The 25,213-nt window shown below is 36.0% G+C and overlaps 1 protein-coding gene across 1 annotated transcript in view; it reads left to right on the forward strand.

The window, feature by feature from the left end:
- Nucleotides 1-25,213, forward strand: part of MARCHF5 (membrane associated ring-CH-type finger 5) — a 51,816-nt gene that overhangs the window by 23,408 nt on the left and 3,195 nt on the right. Inside the window, exons 3-5 of the mRNA XM_059398140.1 lie at nucleotides 18,421-18,551; nucleotides 24,281-24,464; nucleotides 24,589-24,755. Of these exons, the coding sequence (XP_059254123.1) occupies nucleotides 18,421-18,551; nucleotides 24,281-24,464; nucleotides 24,589-24,755 (482 nt within the window). The remainder of the gene's footprint in view (nucleotides 1-18,420; nucleotides 18,552-24,280; nucleotides 24,465-24,588; nucleotides 24,756-25,213) is intronic.

Consider the following 25,213-nt stretch of genomic DNA (forward strand, 5'->3'; position numbering starts at 1 on the left):
CTCCCATCCCCTGTTTAAATCAAAATCTGTATTTTTGTGAGATCATCAGATAAGTTATATACATGTTAAATTTAAGAAGCATTGCTTTAAAACATGAAGAGAATACCATCTGGAAAACATATGTCTTTTATTAAAAATAAAGCATTTTCATGAAGTTTAAGATCAGATAGTAGCCTTGGTTAACCAAACGGAAGAATTCAAAGGAGAAAGTCTCAAGGACAGAGTTCTTGATTCCCAAGAGTAGCAGGGACTGATTCCCATTAGCTTTTTTTTCTTTAATTTCTTTCAGCCATATTTTGTAGTTTTCAATGTGTAGGTCTTTTGCTTTGTTAAATTTATTCCTAAGTATTTCACTTTTTTTCTACTTTTTGTAAATGGATTTTTTTCATAATTTTATTTTTAGATTGCTTTATTGTGAGTATATACTACACAATTGATTTTTGTATTTTTTTTACTTTATTTTTATTTATTTATTTTTTTTAATTTTAATTTTTTATTTTTTATAAACATATATTTTTATCCCCAGGGGTATTATCATGTCCTGAAACTATGCTGAACTCTTTTAATGGTTCTGATAGTTTTTAAGGATTTTCTATATACAGGATCATGTTATCTGTCAATGTAGTTTTACTTCCTCTTTCCTGGTCTTGACGCTTTTATTTCATTCTCTTGCCTAATTGCTCTGGCTGTAACCACCAGTCCATCAATGAAAGTAGTTAAGACAGACATCCTTGTCTTTTTTTTTTTTTTTAAGATTTTATTTATTTATTTGACAGAGAGAGATCACAGTAGACAGAGAGGCAGGCAGAGAGAGAGAGAGAGAGGGAAGCAGGCTCCCTGCTGAGCAGAGAGCCCGATTCGGGACTCAATCCCAGGACCCTGAGATCATGACCTGAGCCGAAGGCAGTGGCTTAACCCACTGAGCCACCCAGGTGCCCTCCTTGTCTTATTTTTAATCTTAGGAGAAAAACTGTCATTTGCTATTATGTTATCTCTGAGTTTTTGATATGGCTTTTATCAGGTTGAGAATGTTTCCTTTGTTACTCTTTTGTTGAGTGTTTTTACATACAAGAATAAATACTTTTTCTCAATCTATTGAGATGATCATGTGGTTTTTGTTCATTATTATGGTGTGTTACACTGATTTTCATATGTTAAACCAACTTTACATTCATGGGACACATTCCATTTAACCATGGTATTTAATACATTTTAGATGTTGCTGGATTTGGTTTGCTAGTACTTTGTTGAGGATTTTTCTTTCGGTAGTCATAATGGATATTGGCCAGTGGTTTTCTTGTGATTTCTTTCACTGGTTTTGGTAATAACTGGCCTCATAGATTGAGTTGGGAAGTGATCTGTCTTCTTTTTTTTTTTTGGAAAGAGTTTGTAAATGATTGGTTGTTAATTCTTTAAATGTTTGGTGGCATTGAAGCTGTATGGTCCTGGTATTATAGGAAATTTTTGGAGTAATTATTCAGTCTTTTTACTTGTTATAAAGGTCTGTTCAGATTTTCTGTTACTTCTTGAGTCAGTTTCAGTAGTTTGTGTCTTTTCACAAATTTGCTGATTTCATCTAGATTATCTAATTTGCTGGCCTATGATTGTAGTAGTCCCTTATAATCCTTTTTATTCCTATATGGTTAGTATTAATTTGCCCACTTTCATTCATAATTTTAGTAGTTTGAATCTTTTTTTTTTCTTTTTTCTTGGTCAGTCTAGCTAAAGGTTTGTCAGTTTTGATCTTTTTAAAGACCCAAATTTTGGCTTCATTGATTTTTTTTCTTCATTTTTCCATTTTATATTTCATTTATTTCCACACTAGTCTTTATTATTTCCTTCTTTCTGCTTGGTTTGGATTTAGTTTGCTTTTCTTTTCTAGTTTCCTAAGGTAGAAGGTTAGGTTATTGGTTTGAGTTTTTGTTTTTTTTAGTAGACTTTTAAAAAATATATTTTATTAATTTATGACAGAGAGATAGCAAGAGAGGGAACACAGCATGGGAGAGCTGAAGACAGAGAAGCAGTCTCAGGGAGCCTGATCCCAGGTCACTGGGATCATGACCTGAGCTGAAGGCAGACGCTTAACAACTGAGCCACCCAGGTGCCCAAGTTTTAGTTTTTAGAGCAGTTTTAGGTTCACAGCAAAATTGAGAGGAAGGTACAGAAATAGCCTGTATAGTCCCTGCTTAATCATATGCATAGCCTTCTCCATTATCAACATCCTTCACTAAAGTGATAGATTTGTCATAATTGATGAACTTATGTTGACACGTCATTATCATCCAAAGTCCGTAGTTTACATTAGGATTCAGTCATTAGTTGTATATTCTATGGATATAGACAAATGTATAATGACATAATCCACCATTATAGTATAACACATAGTATTTTTATTCCACTGAAAATCCTCTGCGCTCCACATATTCATCCCTATGAATGACCTGTCAACCTAACCCTTCCTAACCCCTGTCAACCACTGATCTTTGTACTACCTAACCCCTATCAACCACTTTGTACTATCTTTGTACTATCTCCATATTTTTGCCTTTTTCAGAATGCTATATAATTGTAATTATACAAAATGCAGTGTTTTCAGATTGGGGCTTTTTTCACTTAGTAATATATGTATGTATATAAAATATTTATAGAATTTCTCCATGTCTTTCATGCCTTGATAGTTCATTTTGTTTTAACACTGAGGAATCTTCCACTCTCTGGATATACACAGTTTATTTATCCATTCACCTTCTAAAGGACATCTTCTTTCCAAGTTTTTGTGTAGACATGGATTTTCATTTTTTTTTTTAGGTAAATACCAAGGAGCATAATTGCTAGATCATGTGGTAAGAGTATGTTTAGTTTTATAAGAAACTGCCAAACTGTCTTTCAAAGTGGCTGAAATTTTGCCTTCCCACAGCAATGAATTCCTCTTCTGCATCCTTGTCAGCATTTGGTGTGGTCAGTGTTTTGGATTTTAGCTATTCTAATAGAGGTTTTCGTGATATCTCATTGTTTCAATTGACAGTTCCCTAATGGCAAATGTAGAGCATCTTTTCATGTGTTTATTTGTAATTTGATGTCTTTGGTGAAGTGTCTGTTAGATCTTTTGATAATTTTAAAAATCAGATTGTTTTCTTACTGTTGAGTTTTAAGTGTTCTGTATATTGTGGATCAAATTCCTTTAACAGATTGTCTTTTGCAAATGTTTGTTCTCAGTCTGTAAGTTGTCTTTTCATTCTCTTGCTCATCTTTTTTAATGAAGTCACTTACTTCATTCTTCTAAACGCTGCTGGGATTTCTTTGACCTGTTAATTTAGAAGTGTGTTTAATTTTCACATACTTGTAGATTTGCCAGATGTCCTTCTGTTACTGATTCCTAATTTTATTCCATTGTGATCCAAGACCATACTTTGATTTCTATCTTTTTAAATGTATTAAGGCTTGTTTTGTGGCCTAACATGGTTTAGTCTGACAAATGTTCTACATACACTTGAGAAAAATGAGTATTCTGTAAATATCTAGTTGGTTTATAGTGTTTTCAAACCTTCTCTATTTCCTTGTTGATCTTTTACCTATCCTACATTGAAAGTACAATATTGAAGTCTCCAAATATTGTTGAATTGTCTGTTTCTCCAGTTCTGTCCATTTTTGCTTCATTTATGGGCTTTATTGTTAGCTGCATATGTGTTCTTAATTGCTAATTAAGCAGTTCTTAATTGTTCTTAATTGCAATTAAGGTCATCCTTTTTGCCATTATAAAATGCCTTTTAAAAAAAAAACAAAACAATTTTATTTATTTATTTGAGAGAAAGAGCATGAGTGGGGAGCAGAGGGAGAGGGAGAAGCAGACTCTCTGCTGAGGCAGGGAGCCTGATGTGGGGCTCAATCCCAGCACTCCAAGATGTGACCTGAGCCGAAGACAGACAGTTAACTGACTGAACCACCCACGTGCTCCGAACTGTCCTTTATTTCTAAGAGTTTTTGTCTTAAAGTTGATTTTAACTGATATTAATGTAGCCACGTGTGCTCTTTTATGTCTTCATAGACTATTGGTGTATTCTTAGATTACTTTTTTTTTTCTTTTTTTTGGAAGTAGGCTCAAACTCAACAGCCCTGAGATTAAAAGTCGCATGTTCTACCAGCTGAGCTAGTCAGGTGCCCCCTTAGATTACTTTCAAGTTAAATTTTTCTATTACAATTTTGATTTTATTTCTTGTTATTCTCAAGTAAACATTAATTCAAACTTCTGTGTAAAGTTGAAGATAACCATCACCCTCAAAAACTGGTTATCAGGGGTGCCTAGCTGGCTCAGTCAGTAGAACATGTGACTCTTGATCTTGGGGTGGTAAGTTAGGGCCCCACCCTGGATATAGAGGTTACTTAAAAATAAAAAATCTTAAAAATAAAAAAAGTGGTTATCAAATGTTGAGTGTAAAACTTAGAAGAGAAAAATACTCACTAGGTTAAGAGGAGTGACTCCTGGGAGAAATCTTTCCTAGAGAATCTAGCAAATAAAATTTATTTTGTAATTTTATCTTTTTTTTTTGTAATGTTATCTTTTTTTTTTAAATAATACTAACAGTGATATCAATAGCTATTATTTATTAACAGGCTCCTCCTATTTGCCAGATACTATGTGGGTCACTTTGCCTATGCTATTTTATTTAAACCTCTCAAAAGCTCTGCATGGTTAGATACTGTCCTTATTTTATAGATAAGAAAACAGATTCAGTAAATTTATTTAATGGAATCCCATGGGCTTCTAGCAAGTAAGTGAAGGAGCCAGGATTTTAAACTGCTGAATTTCTTGTTACTGTCACTCAGTGAGTCAGCTGCCTGGCCACATGTAGATAAGAAGTAGTTTCCAGGTACTGTAAGAATTAATAGGGATGTTGTGAATTTGAATTTTTTTGAGATACTGTTAGTAAATTATGTGTATGATTATAAATAAAAATTTTCAGTGATTTGATGCTATTAGAATTGAAGGAGAGACATGGCCAAGAAGCAAAATGATGGCTAGGGGCTTGCACCAACAAATGGTCTTTTCTCTGTTTTGTTTGTGTCCATATTTGCCCTGCTGGACATGGCGAGGAATAGCAAATGTTCGAAAGAGAAGATGCCACAACTACATTATCTCTTAGTATTTTTTTTTGTCTCTTTTAAGTGTTTGAGTTTACTTTATGTATTTTTCCCTCTAGATAATACATTCACATGGACCAATTTCAAAAGATATTGAATATATCAGGGTGTTCAATGAAAGTCTTTTTTACCATGTCCACGAGCTATAATGCCAAGTAAGTTTCTTACTTGGAGGCAACCATTGTTAGAGGTTTCATTGTTTTATTCCAGGATGTTTCTCTTTTTCTCCCCCCTGTTCTTTTTTCCCTCTTCTCTCTCCCAAACCCTGAAAAGCTATAAATATTAGGGGTAGAGTTAAAGGAATAAACAAGGGACAGGAAAATACCCAGCAATCAGCAACTGTATGAAATCGTTTCCATTCCTAGGCCTGAAAATGCATGGGAAGGGATCTATTAACAGAACTTGACAAAAGCTTTATTAGCAGGAGAGAGGCTGTTTAACAGGGTCTGTGGTTTTAGAGAAAGAAATCCCAACTACCTATAGTGAGGGAACCCAGGTGGATGGAGGGGACACTTTTACCACCCTCTGATTATCTAGCCATCCCATTCATTGTTTGAACACATCAGAAGCTAGAGGGCAAGGTTGCCTGGAAGACACATGTTAGGCAAATTGTCACAAAGCAGGATAGAGAAAGACAAGCAGTAAACCTGGAGAAGCAAGCAAGGTATTGAGCACAACTAGGTTATATGTCAAAATACTACAGACAAGTATACCATAGATCATGTTCTATATTTGCTTTTTTTTCCCCTCAGCAATATATAGTAGATACCATTTTATACTAGTGTAAAAAGAGCTTTTTTTCTTTATAGTTACATAATATTCCATTACACAGATGTATGTATCATTCTTTTTTATTTTTTTTTAATTAAAGATTTTATTTATTCATTTGACAGAGATCACAAGTAGGCAGAGAGGCAGGCAGAGGGAGGAGGAAGTAGGCTCCCTGCTGAGCAGAGAGCCTAATGCGGGGCTCAATCCCAGGACTCCAGGATCATGACCTGAGCCGAAGGCAGAGGCTTTAACCCACTGAGCCACTCAGGTGCCCCTGTATCATTATTTCTGTAACCAGTCTTGTTAATGGTCATAAAGGCTGTTTCTAATCTTTCGCTACTACAAACAGTGCTGTCAAAAACAACTGTGTAAAATAATTTTATGCACATGCACAAATATATCTTTAAGATAAATGCCTGGAGTAGAATTCCTGGGTCAAAGAGTGTGTGCATTTATAACATTAATAGATATCATCAGATTGGCTATTGTAGAGATTATACCTATTTAATCTTCCCAGTAGTGTATTGGCATGCCTGCTTTTCCATTGCCTTTGCCAGCATGCTGCATCAATATACAGAACTAATTCTATCTACTGCCTTAACATTGATCAAAGCTCAGAAGAATGAATGTTCACTCAGGTTTTTTTTCTCTGTTATTATAAAATATTTGTTGAAAAAGAATATATCGTAGCTACATATGAGGAATAAAGACTAATAAACCATCACTTGCTGACCTACCCTTTTGGTTAGAAGTGAGTTCAATAATTTATCATTAAGTAATGACTATTTTATCCACAATAGTACTTTTTTGTCTTAAACTTGTATATAATATAGACACAATAATATAGAATGGACATAATATAGCTACACCATCTTTTTAAAATTTTTTTTAAGATTTTATTTATTTATTAGCACAAGCAGAGGGAGGAGGAGAGGGAGAAGCAGGCTTCCTGCTGAACAGGGAGCCTAATGTGGGATTTGATCCCAGGACTCTGCGATCATGACCTGAGCCAAAGGTTAAGTGGATGCTTATCTGGCTGAGCCACCCAGGCTCCTCTACCCCATCTTTTTATTTTTTTTATATTTTCATTTTTTACAAAAAGATTTTATTTATTTATTTGACAGAGAGAGCAGAAGCAGGGGGAGCAGCAGAGGGAGAGGGAGAAGCAGGCTCCCTGCCGAGCAGGGAGTCCAATGCAGGACTCTATCCCAGGACGCTGGGATCATGACCTGAGCCAAAAGCAGAGGCCCAACCATCTGAGCCACCCAGGTGCCCTACACCATCTTTTTTTAAATCAACTTTTTGTTTTGGGACAATTTCTGATTAACAGAAAAATTACAAAAATACCACAGAGAGTTCCCATATATCCCATATCCAGTTTCCTCTGATGTTAAACATTTTCTTAGTGTGGTACATTTGTTAAAATTAACCAGTGTTGTTTTTATTTTATTCAGATTTCTTTCATTTTTACCTCATGTCTTAATTCTATTTCAGGGTACCATATTACGTTTAGTCATGTTGTCTTGGGCTTCTCTTGACTGTAACAGTTCCTTAGACTTTTCCTTGTTTCTGATGACTTTGACAGTTTTGAGGAGTAATGGTCAGATCTTTGTAGAATGTCCCCGAGTTTGGATTTGTGTAATGTTTTTCCCATTATCTGTTGGGGTTATGAGTTTTAGGGAGCAAAACCACAGAGGTGAAGTGCCATTTTCATCATAACACATCAACAACAAATACTGTCAACATTACTTATCACTGGTGATACCGACCTTGATCATCTGTCTAAGGTAGTGTTTGTCAGATATCCCCACTTTAAAGGTACTCTTTTCCTCCTTTATATCAGCTTTTTTTGATAATGTTGTATTTGCCTGTTCATCTTTTCTCATCCTTTTTAGTTCTTCAGAGTTATTTTACTCTGTGTTTATTGTGATGCTGATATAGTTGGGCTTTTATTGTCAAATTTTGTATGTTCTCTTTGTACCACTTTTTTCTCCCCTCCCCCTTTCCTTGGGTATCATCTGGGTTGAAGTGTTTTTTCCTCTGGTACTGTATTTTCCACTTTGTTAATTTTTAAGTTTTAGACTTTTTTCCCTATTTAAATGGCTATCCTTGAAAAGTCTTAACTTTTTTTGTTGTTGTTAAAGTCTTAGCTTTTATCTCTTCAAATACTGCTCCTCCCCCATCCTAGAACTCTAATTAGAGTTATGTTAGACATTTTCATTTTCTTTCATGTCTCTTAACTTTTATGGATTTTCATCTTTGGTCTCTGTGCTGCTGCATTATAATTTCTTCTTAACTGTTACCTGGTTCTCAGATTCTCTCTTCAAGCAATGTCTAATCTGCAAGGGGTTTTGTTTTCTATAAATTCTAGTTTTTTCTTAAATTTGCCTGGTAATTATTTATAGTCTTCCATTTTGTTCATTTATAAGTTATCTTGTATTTTATTACATCATTTTTATGATTGGGTTGATAATTCCATTATCTAAAGTCTTTGGTAGCCTAAGGCTGTTGTTTTTCTTCTGGTTCTTCTTCGTGATGCTTTATTTCTCTTGAGTTTGGGATAACATTCACATTTGTGTTCATATTTGTGAGCTATGGATATCCTGAAGGTGAAAGAACATATTTGCATCTGGGATTTCTCCTTTAGTACAGTTGGATTTCTAACCTGAAATCAGCATGCCAGTTGACTATAGTTACAAATTTTTAGAGGAAACTATCTTCATCATCCTATTTTTCTTCTTGAAGATAAGACAGTTTTCCTTGTTGGCTTACTTTGTTGTCATGTGGATTTTTTTTTTTTTTTCCTGGCTTACCCTTTTACTGATGGTTCAGACAGCCTTTCTGAGGGTCTCCTGAGTCAGCTCTCTAGTTATGTATGGACCTAAAACCTAGCATGACTTGTAAACCCCAGTATTTAAGCTTTTCTCCTTGTAATTTTTTCATTAGATGAAAGGATCATTTGTCATCATAGGATTTCCCATTTTCCAGGTTTTTTTATTACTCACAACCAACCCAAGAATACTTGGGTAATATGTTGCTCTAGGGACTTCGTTTCTTATCATGGTGGTTAGATCTCACCAGTGAAGTTATATCTGATTTTTTTTTAAGATTGTATTTATTTCAGACAGAGAGTGAGTGAGAGAGCATGAGCAGGGCTGGGCATGGGGGAGCAGAGAGAGAAGCAGACTCCCTGCTGAGCAGGGAGCCTGATGCAGGGTTCAGTCCCAGGTGCAGATGCTTAACAGACTGAGCCACCCAGGTGCCCCTATGATTTTTTTTTTTTCCAAAGATATTCCATAGTTCTTTGTACTTCTTACTATAATATGAGGCATATAATGTGTAGTGTTTTCAAAGGAAACACATTACAACTGACATCTCAGAAATACAAAGGATCATAAGAGACTTATGTGAATAATAGTATCCAACAATCTGGATAACCTAGAAGTAAAGGATAAATTTCTAGAAACATACTACATATCAAGACTAACTCATGAAGAAATAGAAAATGTGAACACACCAACAGCAAGGAAATATAAATCTCCCAATAAAGAAAAACCCAGAACCAAATTGTTTCGGTGGAGAATTCTACTAAATATTTAAGAAAGAATCAATGCCAGTGCTTCTTGAATTCTTCCCTGCCCCCCGCCCTGCAAAAAAAGAATTCTTCCCAAAAATTGAAAAGGAAGAAAATTCCCAAACTCTTTTTATGCAGCCAGCATTTTCCTGCTATCAAAGCCATATAAAGACACTGTAAGAAAAGAAAATCACAAGCCAGTATCTCAGTGAATATAGATTCAACAATTCCCAACAAAGTACTAGCAAACCAAATTCAGCAGCACATTAAAAGGGACCTACGCCATGACCTGGTTGTATTTGTCCCTGGAATGGTGCAACATCTGCAAATCATTCACTGTGATATGCCACATTAATGGAATGAAAGATAAAAATCATATGATTATCTCAGTAGATGCAGAAAAAAGCATTTGACAGAATTCAACATCCTTTCATGATAAAAACTCCCACAAAATTTTGTGTGGAAGGAACATACTCTAACATAATAAAGGCTGTATGTGACAAACCCACAGCTAACATCATACTTAACATTGAAAGGCTTTGAAAGCTATCCCATTAAGATCAAGAAGACAAGGGTGCCCATTCTCACCACTCCCTATTCAACATAATACTGGAATCCTTGGAATCCTAACCAAAGCAATTAGGCAAGAAAAATAAATAAATAAATAAAAGGCATCCAAATCAGAAAGAAAGAAGTAAAGTTGTCTGTTTACAGATGATGTCATACATGGAAAATTCTAAAGACTACCCCCAAAAAATGTTAAAATAAATAAATTCAGTGGAATTGCAGGATACAAAATCAACATACAAAACTCAGTCCATTTCTGTACACTAACAAAAAATTATCTGGAAAAGAAAGAAAATCCCTTTTATAATATCAAAAGTAATTAAGTACTTATGACTAGAACTGAAAATTATAAGACATTGATGTAAGAAGTTGAAGACACAAATAAATGATAAGATTTTATGTTCATGGATTGAAAGAATTAGTATTGTTTAAAATGCCCATACTACCAAAGTCATATATAGTGTTCAGTGTAATTCCTGTCAAAATCCCAATGGCATCTTTTACAGAGGCAGAAAAAATAATCTTGACATTTGTATAGAACCACACATGACCCCAAATACCAAAGCAGTGCTGAGAAAGGACAAAGTGGGAAGCATGACATTTCCTGATTTCAAACTTTATTATGAAGCTGTGGTAATCAAAACAATATGGTATTGGCATAAAAAGAGACACATAGGCTAATGGAACAGAATCGAGAGCTCAGAAATAAACCCATGCATATTATGTTCAACCAGTATTTGACAAAAGGAGCCAAGAATACTTGATGGGGAAAGAATGGTCCCTTCGATAAATGGTGTGGGGAAAACTGGATATTCACATGCAAACAAATGAAATTGGACCCTATCTTATACCACTTACAAAAATTAATTTGAAATGGATTAAAGGCTTCAGTACAAAACCTGAAATTATAAAACTAGAAGAAAAAGGGGTTTTCTAATTCAAAGTCTCTTACATTAAGTTTTTCTGGATTCATAACTACTTTCTCTTTCTCTGTACTTGTTTTGGATACAAAGTCCTGTGGATTTTATTCTAGTTTATTCTGACTTTAATCTGTTATAAAATTAGTTTTCCTAAATATGGTTTTCATTTTAGCATGTCTCTCAGGGACTTCCTACATATTGGGTCAAAGATCTAGTCAAGGCTTCTGTCACTTAACCCTGATCCTAGTGGTATACCAGCTTTAAAAAGAAAAACATGTAAACCTGTTGAAGAGTCTTTTGCCTCAGAAGTTCTCTTAGAATGCCCCCTTTTCAGATCATAAAGACTTCAGTCTAGGTCAAGATTCACTTCTGTTAATCAGTAAATTCATATGTGCATTCATCAGTTAAAAAACTCTTTGTATCCTTATCCCCCTATAATCTTTACTTAAAATTTCATTAACACATATCTGTTAAGTTTGTACCATATTACTGTACATATGCTAAATTTGCCTTAAAGTTTTTCAATTGTTGGGGTCCCTGGGTGGCACAGTTGGTTTAGTGGCTGACTCTTGATTTCAGCTCAGGTCGTGGTCTCAGGGTAATGGGATTGAGGCCCTCAAGGGGCTCAGCATGAAATCTTCTTAAGATTCTCTCTCCCTGGGGCACCTGGGTAGCTCAGTGGGTTAAAGCCTCCTTTTGGCTCAGGTCATGATTCCAGGGTCATGGGATCAAGCCCGGCATTGCTTGGGGAAGCCTGCTTCCCTTCCTCCTTCTCTGCCTGCTTCTCTGACTTGTGATCTCAGTCAAATAAATAAATAAAATCTTTTAAAAAAAAGATTCTCTCTCCCTGCGGGGCGCCTGGGTGGCTCAGTGGGTTAAGCCTCTGCCTTTGGCTCAGGTCATGGTGTCAGGGTCCTGAGATGGAGCCCGAATTCAATTCGGGCTGTCTGCTCAGCAGGGAGCCTGCTTCCCTTCCTCGCTCTCTGCCTGCCTCTCTGCCTACTTGTGATCTCTGTCAAATAAATAAATAAATAATTAAAAAAAAAAAAAGATTCTCCCTGAGGTACCTGGGTGGCTCAGTGAGTTGGGCCTCTGCCTTTGGCTCGGGTCATGGTCTCGGGGTCCTGGGTCATGGTCTCCGGGTCCTGGGATCAAGCCCCGAATCAGGCTCTCTGCTCAGCAGGGAGCCTACTTAGTCCTCTTTCTCAACCTGCCTCTCTGCCTACTTGTGATCTCTCTCTGTCAAGTAAATAAATAAAATCTTTAAAAAAAAAAAAAAAAGATTCTCTCTCCTTCTCCCTTTGCCCCTCCCCCCATGCTCACTCTCTCTTAAATAAATCTTGGGGAGTGGGGAAGAGCCTTCTAGTTTTCTCTTTAAAAAAAAAAAAAAAAGTGTCTCAGTTGTTTAATGTGCATTTATTGCTTGTCCTTAACTAGATTGGAAGCTCCTTGGAGGCAGAGGCTGGTGTATTAAATTTTATTTACATTTATTTTAATTTAAAGTAAAAATGCTGTGTGTACAGTAGGTGCTTAATAGGTACTTAGTAGTTGACCTTATAGTTCACAGATATTCTTTGGGCTGTTCTATTCTATGAGGTAAATTAAGCTTTGCTTTGGCACAAACTATGTAATAAAGAATTACTGTGATGATCTTTAGTTACTGTTCATGGTAATATGCTATATATACACATGGAGGAATGGTACTCATCTGCTTTGACTCTGGATCTTTTATTCCTCAGGGTTGTTTTGTTTTGTTTTGTTTTGTTTTGAGGGCTTTGGGTTAGTTATCTAAAAAATTGCCCAACCAAATATTCTTTCTTCTCTGTTTATAATTTAATGTCTAACTTCTTGTTATTAAGCAAAGCAGTTTATAGCCTGAGTTTGCAGGATATTTATTCTTACATAAAATTGGTAAAACCCCAACCTACAAGCAGAGCAATCAAGGATGACATTTACATAAGCTTGTCTGAGGTTCTTCAACCTGGCCTCTGAAGTCTAGTGTTTAAAGTAGTGATGAATGCCAGAGAAAGAGTTAAAACTCTTTACTGTCCCATTAGGAGTTCCACATACTTTTAACTTATGAGATGGTTGTTATGATATTATTTCATGTCTTCAATAAATTCCACATTTGTTGACTTGGAACGATATACTTTTTTTTAAGATTTTATTTTTAAGTAATCTCTGCTCCTAATATGGGGCTCAAACTCATAACCCTAAGATCAGGAGTTACATAGGCCAGCCAGGTGCCCATGTTAAAGGTCCCTTTTTAACAAATGGGTTGAGTCAAATACTTGCCACAGAGTGCTACAGCTAGGTCCTATGCCATTATATTCTAATGTCCTGCAGAACAGGCCAAAGTACCCCAATGTACTGCCAAGTAACCATGTGCTAAGATAGCTGTGGCCTACAGAGTCCCTGAGAGTGATGCCAATCATCATCAAAAGCATTTTTTTAAGCACCTATCTATACATGGTTCTATCCTAGGCACTGTACAAAACGAGTTAAACAGACTTGGCCCCTGCCCCCTGGGAATTTTCAATCTAAGATGATGCTGACATGGACAGACATAAGGATATTGAGACAACTGAACAAACATTGAACAAGAACATAAAGTACTAACATTATGCACAAGCAAAGGGGTAAGTGCATTTTGTGGGATAGTATTAAAGGAAGCCTCATGGGACATGAACAGGGTGGGGTAGAGCAATCTCTATCAGGTTAGATTAGTTTTCATTGGGAAATCGGGTTTTCATACAGACTTCAAGTAGGGGCCAGACATTCCAGAAATAAAACACAATGAAAAGAAGACTTGGAGCAAAGAGAGAAGTTTAGAACTATATTGTTGGACTCCTCATGTTGTCCAAAACTGTAATTCTGGATGGTTCTGAATCTGAAAGTGGGGTTGATGTTTTGGCTTATTAGCAGGTTGGCATTAAAGTTGGGTCTAAATCCAAACTAGTTCAATGCAGAGCAAAAAGCAAACCAAGAAAACCTGGAAACTTGCATAGCTTTTACAGTCTGTTTTGCTTATTAAAACTTATAAACCATTGGTTACTTAACTGGAGCAGTTATTGTCTCAGGAACATACACACGGTTGTCTTGTGAAGCACACCTATTTTTGCTTATTAAATTGTGTTCTGTGTTAGAAACGTTAGCACTCTGGCAACATACAGAAATGATTTCTCAAGAATTGGTGAGAGGTTTTTTGTTTTGTTTTGTTTTGTTTTGTTTTGTTTTGTTTTTAAGGTATCTTTCTATCCCAGAGAAAGGTCGTAGGAATTCTGGTTGTTACAATAAGCAGTACACATAGATGTTGAGCCCTAAATATCACCTGCCCTTAAGTCATTAATTTCTTTTCTTCCAAGATGTGCCTTTAATACCATGCATACATAAATTTGAATTTAAATCACAGCTGCAACAAATCTACTTTCACAGTGTGTATGCCAGATAAAACTGATTACTTTTTCAGTAGACACAGGCTTAGGAGTTTCCCCAATAGTTCTCAGCTCGCTGTTTGATGTCATTCACATCTGAAATGTGAAAATTTGAATTTACCCAGAGTATTGGAGTGTATTTTCTTTACAAAGGTTCTTTATTGTACAAAAGAATTCACAATAGATTTTTTTTAATTGCAAGATTCCCTAGTGCCCTTTAAATTATTGGGTTTTTATATATTTATACAGAGCTTCTTCAATTGCTGTCCATTGTGTAAATACAGTACATTGAAAACGTAAGTGGTGAACCCCACTGAGACATTAAAAATTCAATAATGCCTTTTTAAAATATTGAAGCCTTTTTATGCCCTTAGGTATTTGACTTGTGTGATGTGCACTTATTCATATTTCTGCCTCCTCATTAGAACTGGGGTTTTATAGGGCTAGTCTTGTCTTTCCTCATTTTCCATAACTCTTTGTGCTGTAATATAACAGTAAGAAGAATCTAGTAACTTGCTATTTTTCTTTTGACCCCAAGTCACGGGATAGTGGTACATGGTAAGCTTCCTAATACAAAGAGTATGATTTAGGGATTGCCATCCATAGAAATCCAGTGATTGTTTTAACTCATTACATAGCTTGCCTAGGTAATCTTTAGCTCTAAGAAATACCTCCCCAGGGTGACAGTTTATTCTCATGGTATGCTTACTACTAAACATTTATCTTTTCTTTTAAATATTAAACTATTCTTGGACTAGACTATCTGAAAGAGCCTGGAGAGGTTTAGGCAAAATAAAGACAGAAGTATAGACAAAATTATTTCAGAATAACTGGAAATAGGAACTATAAAATCCAGCCAGTGTCTTCATTTAATCTAGTGCATCTTTAGTATATGATTCAAGGAATAGGTAGAAAATTTCCAAAAGTGTACAGATTTTTTGTTTTTGCATGCACAAAAAGAATTCATACCCACTGATTCAGGAAGGAAACTGAAAATTGAGCTCATTATATTAGAACCATCTGAGATGTTTAAAGGAAAAACAATTCAGACATCTCTAGATAGCCCATGTTCATGATATATAAAAATGGTAGTGATGGTTTTTTTGGGAGTTGTATTGCTTCACTCCATCAGTAGATAGTTCCAAGTACCCTGTTGAAAGGAGAGAGGGAAGAAGGTACATTGGAAGCATGTAAAATACGTTTTTTCCTTTCCAGTTTTTATTCTGAATGGGTTAGGAAATAGTCTTGTAGTTAACTTGGGCTTGGTATAGAATAGTGAAAAAGAAACACCTATAGATTTTCAAATCATAGTTTTAAATAAGTACCTCAGTAGAGAATTCAGCAAATATTTGAGAGTCACAGGAACTTGGGATTCATCAATAAGCAAAACAAAACCATTATTTTTCCCATTGAAGCTTGTGTTCTAGTTCAGAAGTCAGCAGACTTTTTTGTTAAAAACCAGAAAGTATTTTAGGTTTTGCGTGTGGCCATGTTCCATATAAAACTTTATTTACAAAAGCGAGCAGCCAGCTGGATATGGTCAATGGCCCATAGTTTCCTAACCCATACAGAATGAGTAAATTAGAGTATGATGGAGGGTGATAAGTACTTTGGGAAAAAGAAAAATAGTTCAGAATAATTTAAATAGGGAGTATCATGAGGCAGGAGTTGGCAGAGTGAGTCTCACTGAGTTCAAGAAGAGGAGGAACCAAGAAAGACTGAAAAGTTACTGATTGGTGATGGAAAAAAAAAAAAACAATGGTGATGTCCTAGAAATACAACGAAGAACCATATATTGGGAAGAAGAAAGGAACATCTGTGTGAGATGTTGCTTCTAGGCCAGATAGGAAGGCTGAGATTACACCATTGAATTTAACTAATCTTGGGTTATTAGTGACCAGTCTGAGTAGTTTTCATGGAGAGAATTGAAGGAGAGAGTGAAAACAGGTCTTTTAGGAATTTTGTTGTAAATAAAGCAGAGATGGAGCAGTGAGGGAAGAAGGACCAAGAGAAGAATTTGGTGGTGGTGGTGGTTGTTGTTTTAATATTTATTTATTTATTTACTTGACAGACAGCGATCATAGGTAGGCAGAGAGGCAGGCAGAGAGAGAGAGAGGAGGAAGCAGGTTCCCTGCTGAGCAGAGATCCCAGGACCCTGGGATCATGACCCGAGCTGAAGGCAGAGGCTTTAACCCACTGAGCCACCCAGGTGCCCCAGAATTTGTTTTTTTTTTTTTTAAGATAGAAGAAATAATGACCTGTCTGATGGAAATAATCCAGTAAAGAGTAGAGAGGAAATGATGTGGGAGACCATTGCTGGAGCTGGAGCTTTGAGTTGGCAAGGGAATGGGGTTTGGTGTGTCAGTAGAGGGATTAACTTCAGGTAGGTATGATGGTGGTAGGTGGGTATGTGTGCCATGGAGAGTCTGGATTTGTCTTGTAGCTTCAATTTTCTGATTAAAGAATTATCAGTAGAGAATATGAAAGTTGAAGTATGGAGGTTTTATATATACCTATGGTTTATGACTTTTAGTACAAGCATTTGAGAGATCTTTGGTGACTCATTAAAATGACTTTTATTGTACCCTCTGAGGGAATTTTAAACTTAACCTAGCAAATACGTATATTTTAAGGATTAAACCCTACATCATGGGATTAAATAATGATGCATGTAATTCTTGTGGCACAGCAACTGGTATCCTATAGACACTCAAGAGGTGCTAACTATTATTAGAGGACATAGTAAATATGCTAAATTGAAATCATAGATCCTTTGACGTCCCTCCTGATTTTCTTTCTACTTCACAGTGTGGTCTTTCTTTATACAGTGACTAGTGATATTACTGGCCCCAGTGATCAGGGGCTACATAGATGGATGCTTGTTCTTATGCATCTTAATTATTTTATCATGCTATATTAATTTCTTTGTACAGTAAAAGTAGTTTTTGTATAAAGCATCCTGCTATAGATTGTAATCCTCCAGAAGGTAGGTAATAATTTTTACACATTTCCAAGAAAATGTCTAAAGTAGTAGTTTTAAATATGTAGAGAGTATTCAACAAATGTGGTGATTAGTAAATCAGTGTTTCATATTTCTGTGACTAAACTTAGGTACTCAGTTCTTTAGAACTTTCTCTAATTCAAACCTGAGACCATTCCACTATTCTGAAAAATTATGGAGCTAAATTATATTGGACTTTAGCAGTTAGAAAACCTCCAACTATAGCCATTCTAAATACCCTCCAAAGAAAAGTAGTAGCCAGATTTAACAGTAAGCATATAATAATAGAAGTATAATTGGCACACACAGCTATTGGAATGCCATAAAAAACGGCACTGTGATCATTAAAAGAAGTTTGTTAGATGGGTATTTTATGTAAGCGATGAATCACTAAATTCTACTCCTAAAACTAATAGTGTGCTATATGTTAGCTAACTGTAATTAATATACAAATGTGGGGGGGGGAAAGACATTAGAAAATAATACTCAACTATTCCATATTGAAAATCAAAGTAAGATAAATTGACTTTGTATAACTACAAGAAAATAGCCTTGGTTACCTTGACATACTGCACCAAGAAAGTAATGAGTGAAGTCAAGAAGTGATTTTTTGCTAAGTACTAGAGAATCTAACCGTAGGCAAGAAACTGTTTGGGAAGAGCAAGGTGAAATGGCCATTTCATTCTTCAGTAGCCAGTGTGAATAGAAGAAGTAAGAATCTATTTTCTTCATAAAAGGAGCTGTGTTCGAACCTTTAATCTTAGGTTTGCTGATAAAGATAAAAAATTTGAAGCTGTTTCCAAGAATTTAGGAAGTGAAACTTGGCTATTTTTGCAGACAACTGAGAAATTCTAAATTTAGTCAAATAGGTTCCCATCCCATCTATAATAGTTACCTCTAAAGCATCAGAACATTCAACTTCATAAAAATATTTAGATCAATGGAAAATATTGAGTAAGTCATTTTCTAAAAATCTGTCTTGTGTTGAAACATTACTTTCTTTTTTTATTATAGGTCCAGTTGTTTACGTCTTGGATCTTGCGGATAGACTGATCTCAAAAGCTTGTCCATTTGCTGCAGCAGGAATAATGGTTGGCTCTATCTATTGGACAGCTGTGACTTATGGAGCAGTGACAGTGATGCAGGTTCACTATTTTACTGTGTTCAGTGATAATATTTTTTATGTGAAGATCTATTAAATAGATTTTTATTAGAGTTTTAAAAATTATTACTGTTATTTTGAACAAGTAATAACCTTCTCATGACTTAAAAATAAGAAACAAATAAGAAATTTATCCCGTGAAAAGTCATCTTACTCCTGCCCGTTTGCCCAGAATCCTCCTCACTTCTCCAGCTAGCCACTATTATTAGTACATAATATTCTTCTAGACTTTCTTTGTGCATGTGCAAGAAAAAATAAATTTGTTCTCCCACACACATACCTTTCCCCCCTTAAAGGAAGCAAATTAGAACTGTACCTCCCTTTTTTTTCCACAGTAACTTTGGATATCTTTTCATATAAGTATGCAGAAATCTTCATAGCATTCTATGTGTGGAATTAGAACAATTAACTAACCAGTCTGTTGTTGATTAGAGGATTAGTTGCTTCCTGTTTTTTGCTACAATCACTAACTGTTGGTGAAGATTATTAGACTTAAATTTCAAGATTTAGTCCCAGACCTTTGACTTCTCTCTTTATATTTCTTCTATAAAGATTCCCAGCTATCATCTCTGTGCTTTTTGTGCTCATCTATGTCTTGGCCCTAATTTCTCCTCAAATCCAGTCCTACAGTCATAGTTTGACCCCCTCTTCTTAAATGACCTCTTAGGATTTCACACTCAATATTATTGAAATCAGATTAGTTTTTTCCTCAATTTGAAACATCAGTTTATTCCCCATCATAATCTTTCTATACCTTTGATAGCTACTGTTCTTTCCCATCTAATCAGTCTGTATTGTACATTCTTAGGATTACCTTTAGCTCTTTCTACTTCATAGACCTTTATCATGCCACTGACTGCAAGTCCAAGCAATTTTCATTTTTATATTGTTTATATATCTGTAGCTTCTTTTCCACAGTCTTAACCACCTGACTTCTTGTCACTCCCCCATCATACCTGTGGGCTAAAGGAGCCTCTTGATTGGTTTCTCTTAATTTCATTCTCTTCTATCAGTCCATCCTTCTAAATCAGTCTTCCTAAAGAATACCTCCAACATCTACTCCAACCTCACCATCTCCTCTGTTACAATATTATATAAACAAATATGAAGAGTACAGACAGAAGACTACACAAACAATATTTTAATTCAGTAAAATGGAAGATCATTTGAAACTACGAAAAAAGTCTTGAGCTGACTTTTGAAGACAGTAATTTGGAATTGTAGAGGGGAAGAAATGATACAAGCAAGGAGACAAAAATGAACATGTTGGTTAATGGTGACAGTAAAGAAGACCTAAAATTATGATGATACATATATATTGCCATTTAGAAATAATTACCATTTAGAAATGATCTTCACATGTACTATCTCACTTGAAAAGATTTTTTAAGCATAGAGTGAAAGAGATTACCTGTGACAGTAGGTAGGTATTGTATGATTTAAGAGTATTGGGAAGACTTTTACTTATCTGAATATATGTAATAGAAAATGTGCCCCACTCTACCATCAGCAGTATTTAGGGGTTTCTTTCTTAACCCTTGAGTGTTCTTTTTCCTTTTGTTCTCTGACTACTCTGAAGTACAAGTAAATCAGATTAAGGAATCAGACCACTATTATTCTTTTTAAGATTTTATTTATTTATTTATTTATGTTAGAGGGAGAGAGGAAATCTCAAGCAGACTCTCCCATTGAACACAGAGCCAAACTTGGGACTCACTCCTTGACCCTGAGATCATGACCTAAGCCAAAATCAAGAGTCAGATGGTCAATCCCTTGAACTGCCCAGATGCCCCTAGACCACTATTCTTTTCCCACTTCTCCAGGAACCAATTTTAGGTTCAATCCCTATTAGTTGTGAAGAATTTGAATGAGACCTTCTGCTTACATTTTTATTGAGAAAACAATAGATAACTTTTTTCCCAGCACTGAGCCAAACACCTTTCTAACATTGTAACAGTCTTGTGATCTAGATACTATCAATTATTCCTAGTTTACAGATTTGGCGAGTTTACATGTCACTACCGCACAGCAAGAAAGAAGCATTAGGACCCCCATCCCTCTTCCTAATCTGGGGCTCCTTAGGTGAAACCTGGTTCCAAAGGCAGTGGGATCGTTTTACCCTGGAACAATAAGACCTTAATGTCCAGTCTAGTTCTACTTTTGTCTCTAGTGTAAAAGATAACCCCCATAAGCATTGCCCTTTCTAAACTTATACTACTGTAAATTATCCTTAATACTGACTAAGAAAACCTATTAGTTCACCACTTTTTTAAAAAGCAGGCTTTTAAAAGGAAGTGCTTTATAAGATCAGGCCTTAGTTAAAACTCTTAGCCATTTAGTCTTGGATATGAAGATCTAGCTTTCAGCTCTTAAGCAGAAAAACCTTTATCTAAAACCACAATTCCTAGGCCTTTATTGTATACACAGTTAACAAACTCTTAGAGAAGATGTTCTCTGGTTCCTGAATCTCACCCCAAAATTGAAGTCTTAAAAATAATCGTTTTAAATCTTGGGGCATAAAACCAGAGTGTACATGATCATGCACAATTCACTGGATTTGCATTGACCAAAGTTAAATCACCCCCATTACTTAATTCAGCTTTCATTTTCTGCCCTTGAGTCTGACTATAGTAGCAGGTAATAAACTACAGTTGTACTATTCTGTTTCCTTTGCAGCATTTATACTTGCGTGCTTGTTTGGTTTGATTTGATTTTCTCTCACCTCCAAAAGACATCTATTTAGCTTACCGTTTTATCCACAACACCTTGGCTTGTGTCTGGCACATAATCAGTATTCAGTTGAATGCATGCATAGTGAGCCCAACGCATCTCTCTCCACTTCAGATATAATAAGTCGGACAGTGGGTCTCTTGCTACTGTCTGTCCTATTTATTTCCTTTTTTGTTTCCTTATTCTTAGACACCAGCTTGTAAGGTTTTTACTGCTACCCATGAGGAATAAACTTTCTCTTACTATAGTTTGTACCTGAATATTCACTCTGCTTTATATTTCTAAACCCCAAATTCTAAAAAGAATAATGTAACCCAACAGGAATTTTTGAAATTTCTGAATGTATTTGCTAATACTTTGATAATATTTTGATAATACTTTGATAATATTGCTAATACTTTGATAATATTTAAATCACATTTAGTTGTAACTTTATAAGTGATCATTATATTGAAAATAATAAAATGATAATAAAAACAATGTCCTGAAAAGGCATAGGTGGAGACATAATCTCTGGGCCAGTCCACTTTTGCCACTAGTATGGGATTAGGGTTTATGAAATACAGTGGACCATTGAACAACATGGGGATTAGTTAAATCACCCACATTGCTTAATTAAGCTTTTATTTTACATTGATAACCCCCCTCATGCAGTAGAGAATCCATGGATAAGTTCTGATTCCCCAAAAGCTTTACTACTGATCTCCTGCTGTGACCAGAAGCCTTACTGATAACATAAAGTCAACTAACACACATTTTTGTAAATGTACTATATGCTATGTTACAGTAAAGCAAGCTAGAGAAAAGCAAATGTTATTAAGGAAATCATAAAGAAGAGAAAATAACAGTACTGTACAGTAACTATCAGTAGTACATATATAAGGACCAGTACAGTTCAAACCCATGCCGTTCAAAGGTCACCTGTTCGTGAACCAGACTATTTCGCTTTAGGGCAACTCAGAACTATTATCCTTCACATACAAGGCACTAGGTTTCTCTGTGGAAACACAAGAATATTAGGTACCTATACCATAGTTTTTCATCACTTAGAAGGGGTTAGCCTCCTGCCTTGAATATTACATTGTATTTAGGTAAATTACTGAAGCATAAGCCTGGACTGTATCCCTAGTCAGATTTTAAAAGCATCCATTTTGCTTCTTCCCACATACTTATAAAATTTTTTACCTGAATTGAGTGTGTTGTTTAGAATTTTGGTTTGTTTTGACCATTCTCAGCTTTATCTGATTTCACTTAGAGTAGTCCACCTAAAAAAAAGATCTGCTATGGTAGTTTGACATAAAGAGCATCTATCTATCTATTTATTTATTTATTTATTTATTTATTTATTTTTCAGCAGCCCCATATACTTTTTCATGAGCTTGTTTTCCTCAGTGTCTCCGGCAGCTTTTAGTTTTCCCTATCTTATTTCTTCCCTTTCCTCCATGCCTGTCCTTCCTTCCTGTCACCTCCTCCCTATCAAAGATAGAAATGAGATTCTTCCCAATCCTTTCTTCCTGGTTTACACCTCAAGTATGATCAGAAAAATTATATAGAGTCTTTCTAGTAGTTCCTCCCAGCTAGCTGTCCACTGTGTGATACCTTGGTGGGTATAAGCCCAAGATTCAGAAATCGTCTCCTTCACCTGTCATAACTGCCAGAAATAATCATTCAGAGAAATAGGTTTAATTTGGAAGCAGTTGAGACTCTGGCTACAGGGAAGATCACTTGAGACCTTTGAAAGAGAATTTTCAGGGAAAATCTCCAGTTAAAAATACCAAGTGGGACTCCTGGGTGGCTCAGTCGGTGATGCGTCTGTGTTTGGCTCAGATGTTCCTGGGGGGGGTCCTAGGATCAAGTGTCACATCTCGAGCCTGCTTCTCCCTTTACCCCTCCCCCTGCTTGTGTTCATGGACTCTCTGTCTCTCTCTCTCAAAAATTAAGACTTAAAAAAAAAAAAAAGGTAAGAAGCTCATCAGTAAAATGGAGATGTTGAGAGAAGTATAAGGCCAAGATTGATCCAGTAATAAGGATTTTCCTGCAGGGGAAGTATGGAGATTCACAAATAAGAATTATTCGTGTCCTTCTTGCCCTCTGGAATCTAATCCAATTGAGAAATAGCCCCAAGACCCAGATAAGAAAGCAAGGATTGTTTTAGCTTCATTACCCAATAGATAGGACACCCTAGGGTTCCTGGACTGGAAAAATGACTGGAACTTGTAGCAAAAGCTACTTCAGTAGACCTTGGAATTGCCTTTTAGCCAAGTTAGGTCTGTAGAACAAGCATTTGGCCAGCCGGAAAAATCCACTTTATCCCAGACACCACTGATACGGAGAAAGAACCAAAGAGAAGTGAGCTTTCAGGCCATCTCCCTGAAGGCTGTCCTGCCCCTTGGCTGTGCTTACCCTAGTAGGAAGAGCAGGAAAAGAGATGCTCTGCTGGAGGACAAATAGGACTTAAAATTGTAGTCCAATCTAATCAAATCAGGTAAGAGGAATTAAAAAACCATAAGTCTGCTCCCCTCTACTGAATTGTAATCACTGTGGGTCAACCATTTTTAAAAGCTTTTATTCCAATATAATATGAAATGGCTTAGGAACTTCTCTTCCCTTGAATGAGAGACATGTATAAATAAATCAGGACTGGTAGCTTTCCAGCTTATTTAAAAAAAAATTTTTTTCTGAAATTTTTTAGAAGATTTTATTTATTTATTTGGCAGAGAGAGAAACCGCCAGAGAGGGAACACAAGCACAGGGAGTGGGAGAGGGAGAAGCAGACTTCCTGCAGAACAGGGAGCCTGACGTGGGGCTCCATCCCAGGACCCTGGGATCATGACCTGAGCCGAAGGCAGACACTTAATGACTGAGCCATCCAGGCACCCCTTTTCTGTATTCTTTTGAAATTAAGCATTTCCTCTAAAATGAATTCATACAACCCTTGATGAGATAAGGAAGTAATTCTAGCAAATGCTGTCTGTTTCACAGGTTGTAGGCCATAAAGAAGGTCTGGATGTTATGGAGAGAGCTGATCCTTTGTTCCTTTTAATTGGACTTCCTACTATTCCTGTCATGCTGATATTAGGCAAGATGATACGCTGGGAAGACTACGTGCTTAGACTATGGCGGAAATACTCAAATAAACTACAAATTTTGAACAGTATATTTCCAGGTAAGGCCCTGAATTGTGGCTATTATGAGCGCACCAAATTAGTGTTTGTGAAAGAATCTTAGTATGCATAGATATTTTAATCTAATTCATTAGCAGTAATATCCTGCATTTTCTTTTTCTCTAGGCATTGGTTGTCCTGTTCCTCGAATTCCAGCTGAGGCTAATCCTTTAGCAGATCATGTCTCTGCCACCCGAATTTTGTGTGGAGCCCTTGTCTTTCCTACTATTGCGACAATAGTTGGTAAACTGATGTTCAGTAGTGTTAACTCTAATTTACAAAGGACAATCTTGGTAAGATGGGTTTTTTTTTTTTTTCAAGTGACTATACAAAAAAGAATGAACTGTGTATTTGTTCAAAAAAAACCCCAGTGGGACTATATAAATAGTCCTTTTGTGGCTCCTGTGCTTTAAGGTTCTGTTTGATCCCCACTTATTGTCCAAAAGCAAGAAGAGAGGAGGATCCATTAGCCTTCCAGAACAGTGCTGTGGGTGATTTCTCTCCTAGAACAGGCGTGAATTATCACGCCCATCCCTCTTGACAACAAAGATTATGGTGAAGAGCTTCTGCTCTAGGGTCAGACTGCCTGATTTATATCCTGTCACAGATATGGCTTTGCTGAAAAACCGAAATCAAATTTCTTGACTTCTCTGTGCCTATAAAATACAGATCGAATTCCCAGGTATATCAGGATTACTGGGAGGATTAAATGAGGTAATTCATTTGAAGTGCTAGCACATAGTCAACCCTT

The sequence above is a fragment of the Mustela nigripes genome, chromosome 4 (assembly GCF_022355385.1).
Source record: "Mustela nigripes isolate SB6536 chromosome 4, MUSNIG.SB6536, whole genome shotgun sequence".
Classification (NCBI taxonomy): Eukaryota; Metazoa; Chordata; class Mammalia; order Carnivora; family Mustelidae; genus Mustela; species Mustela nigripes.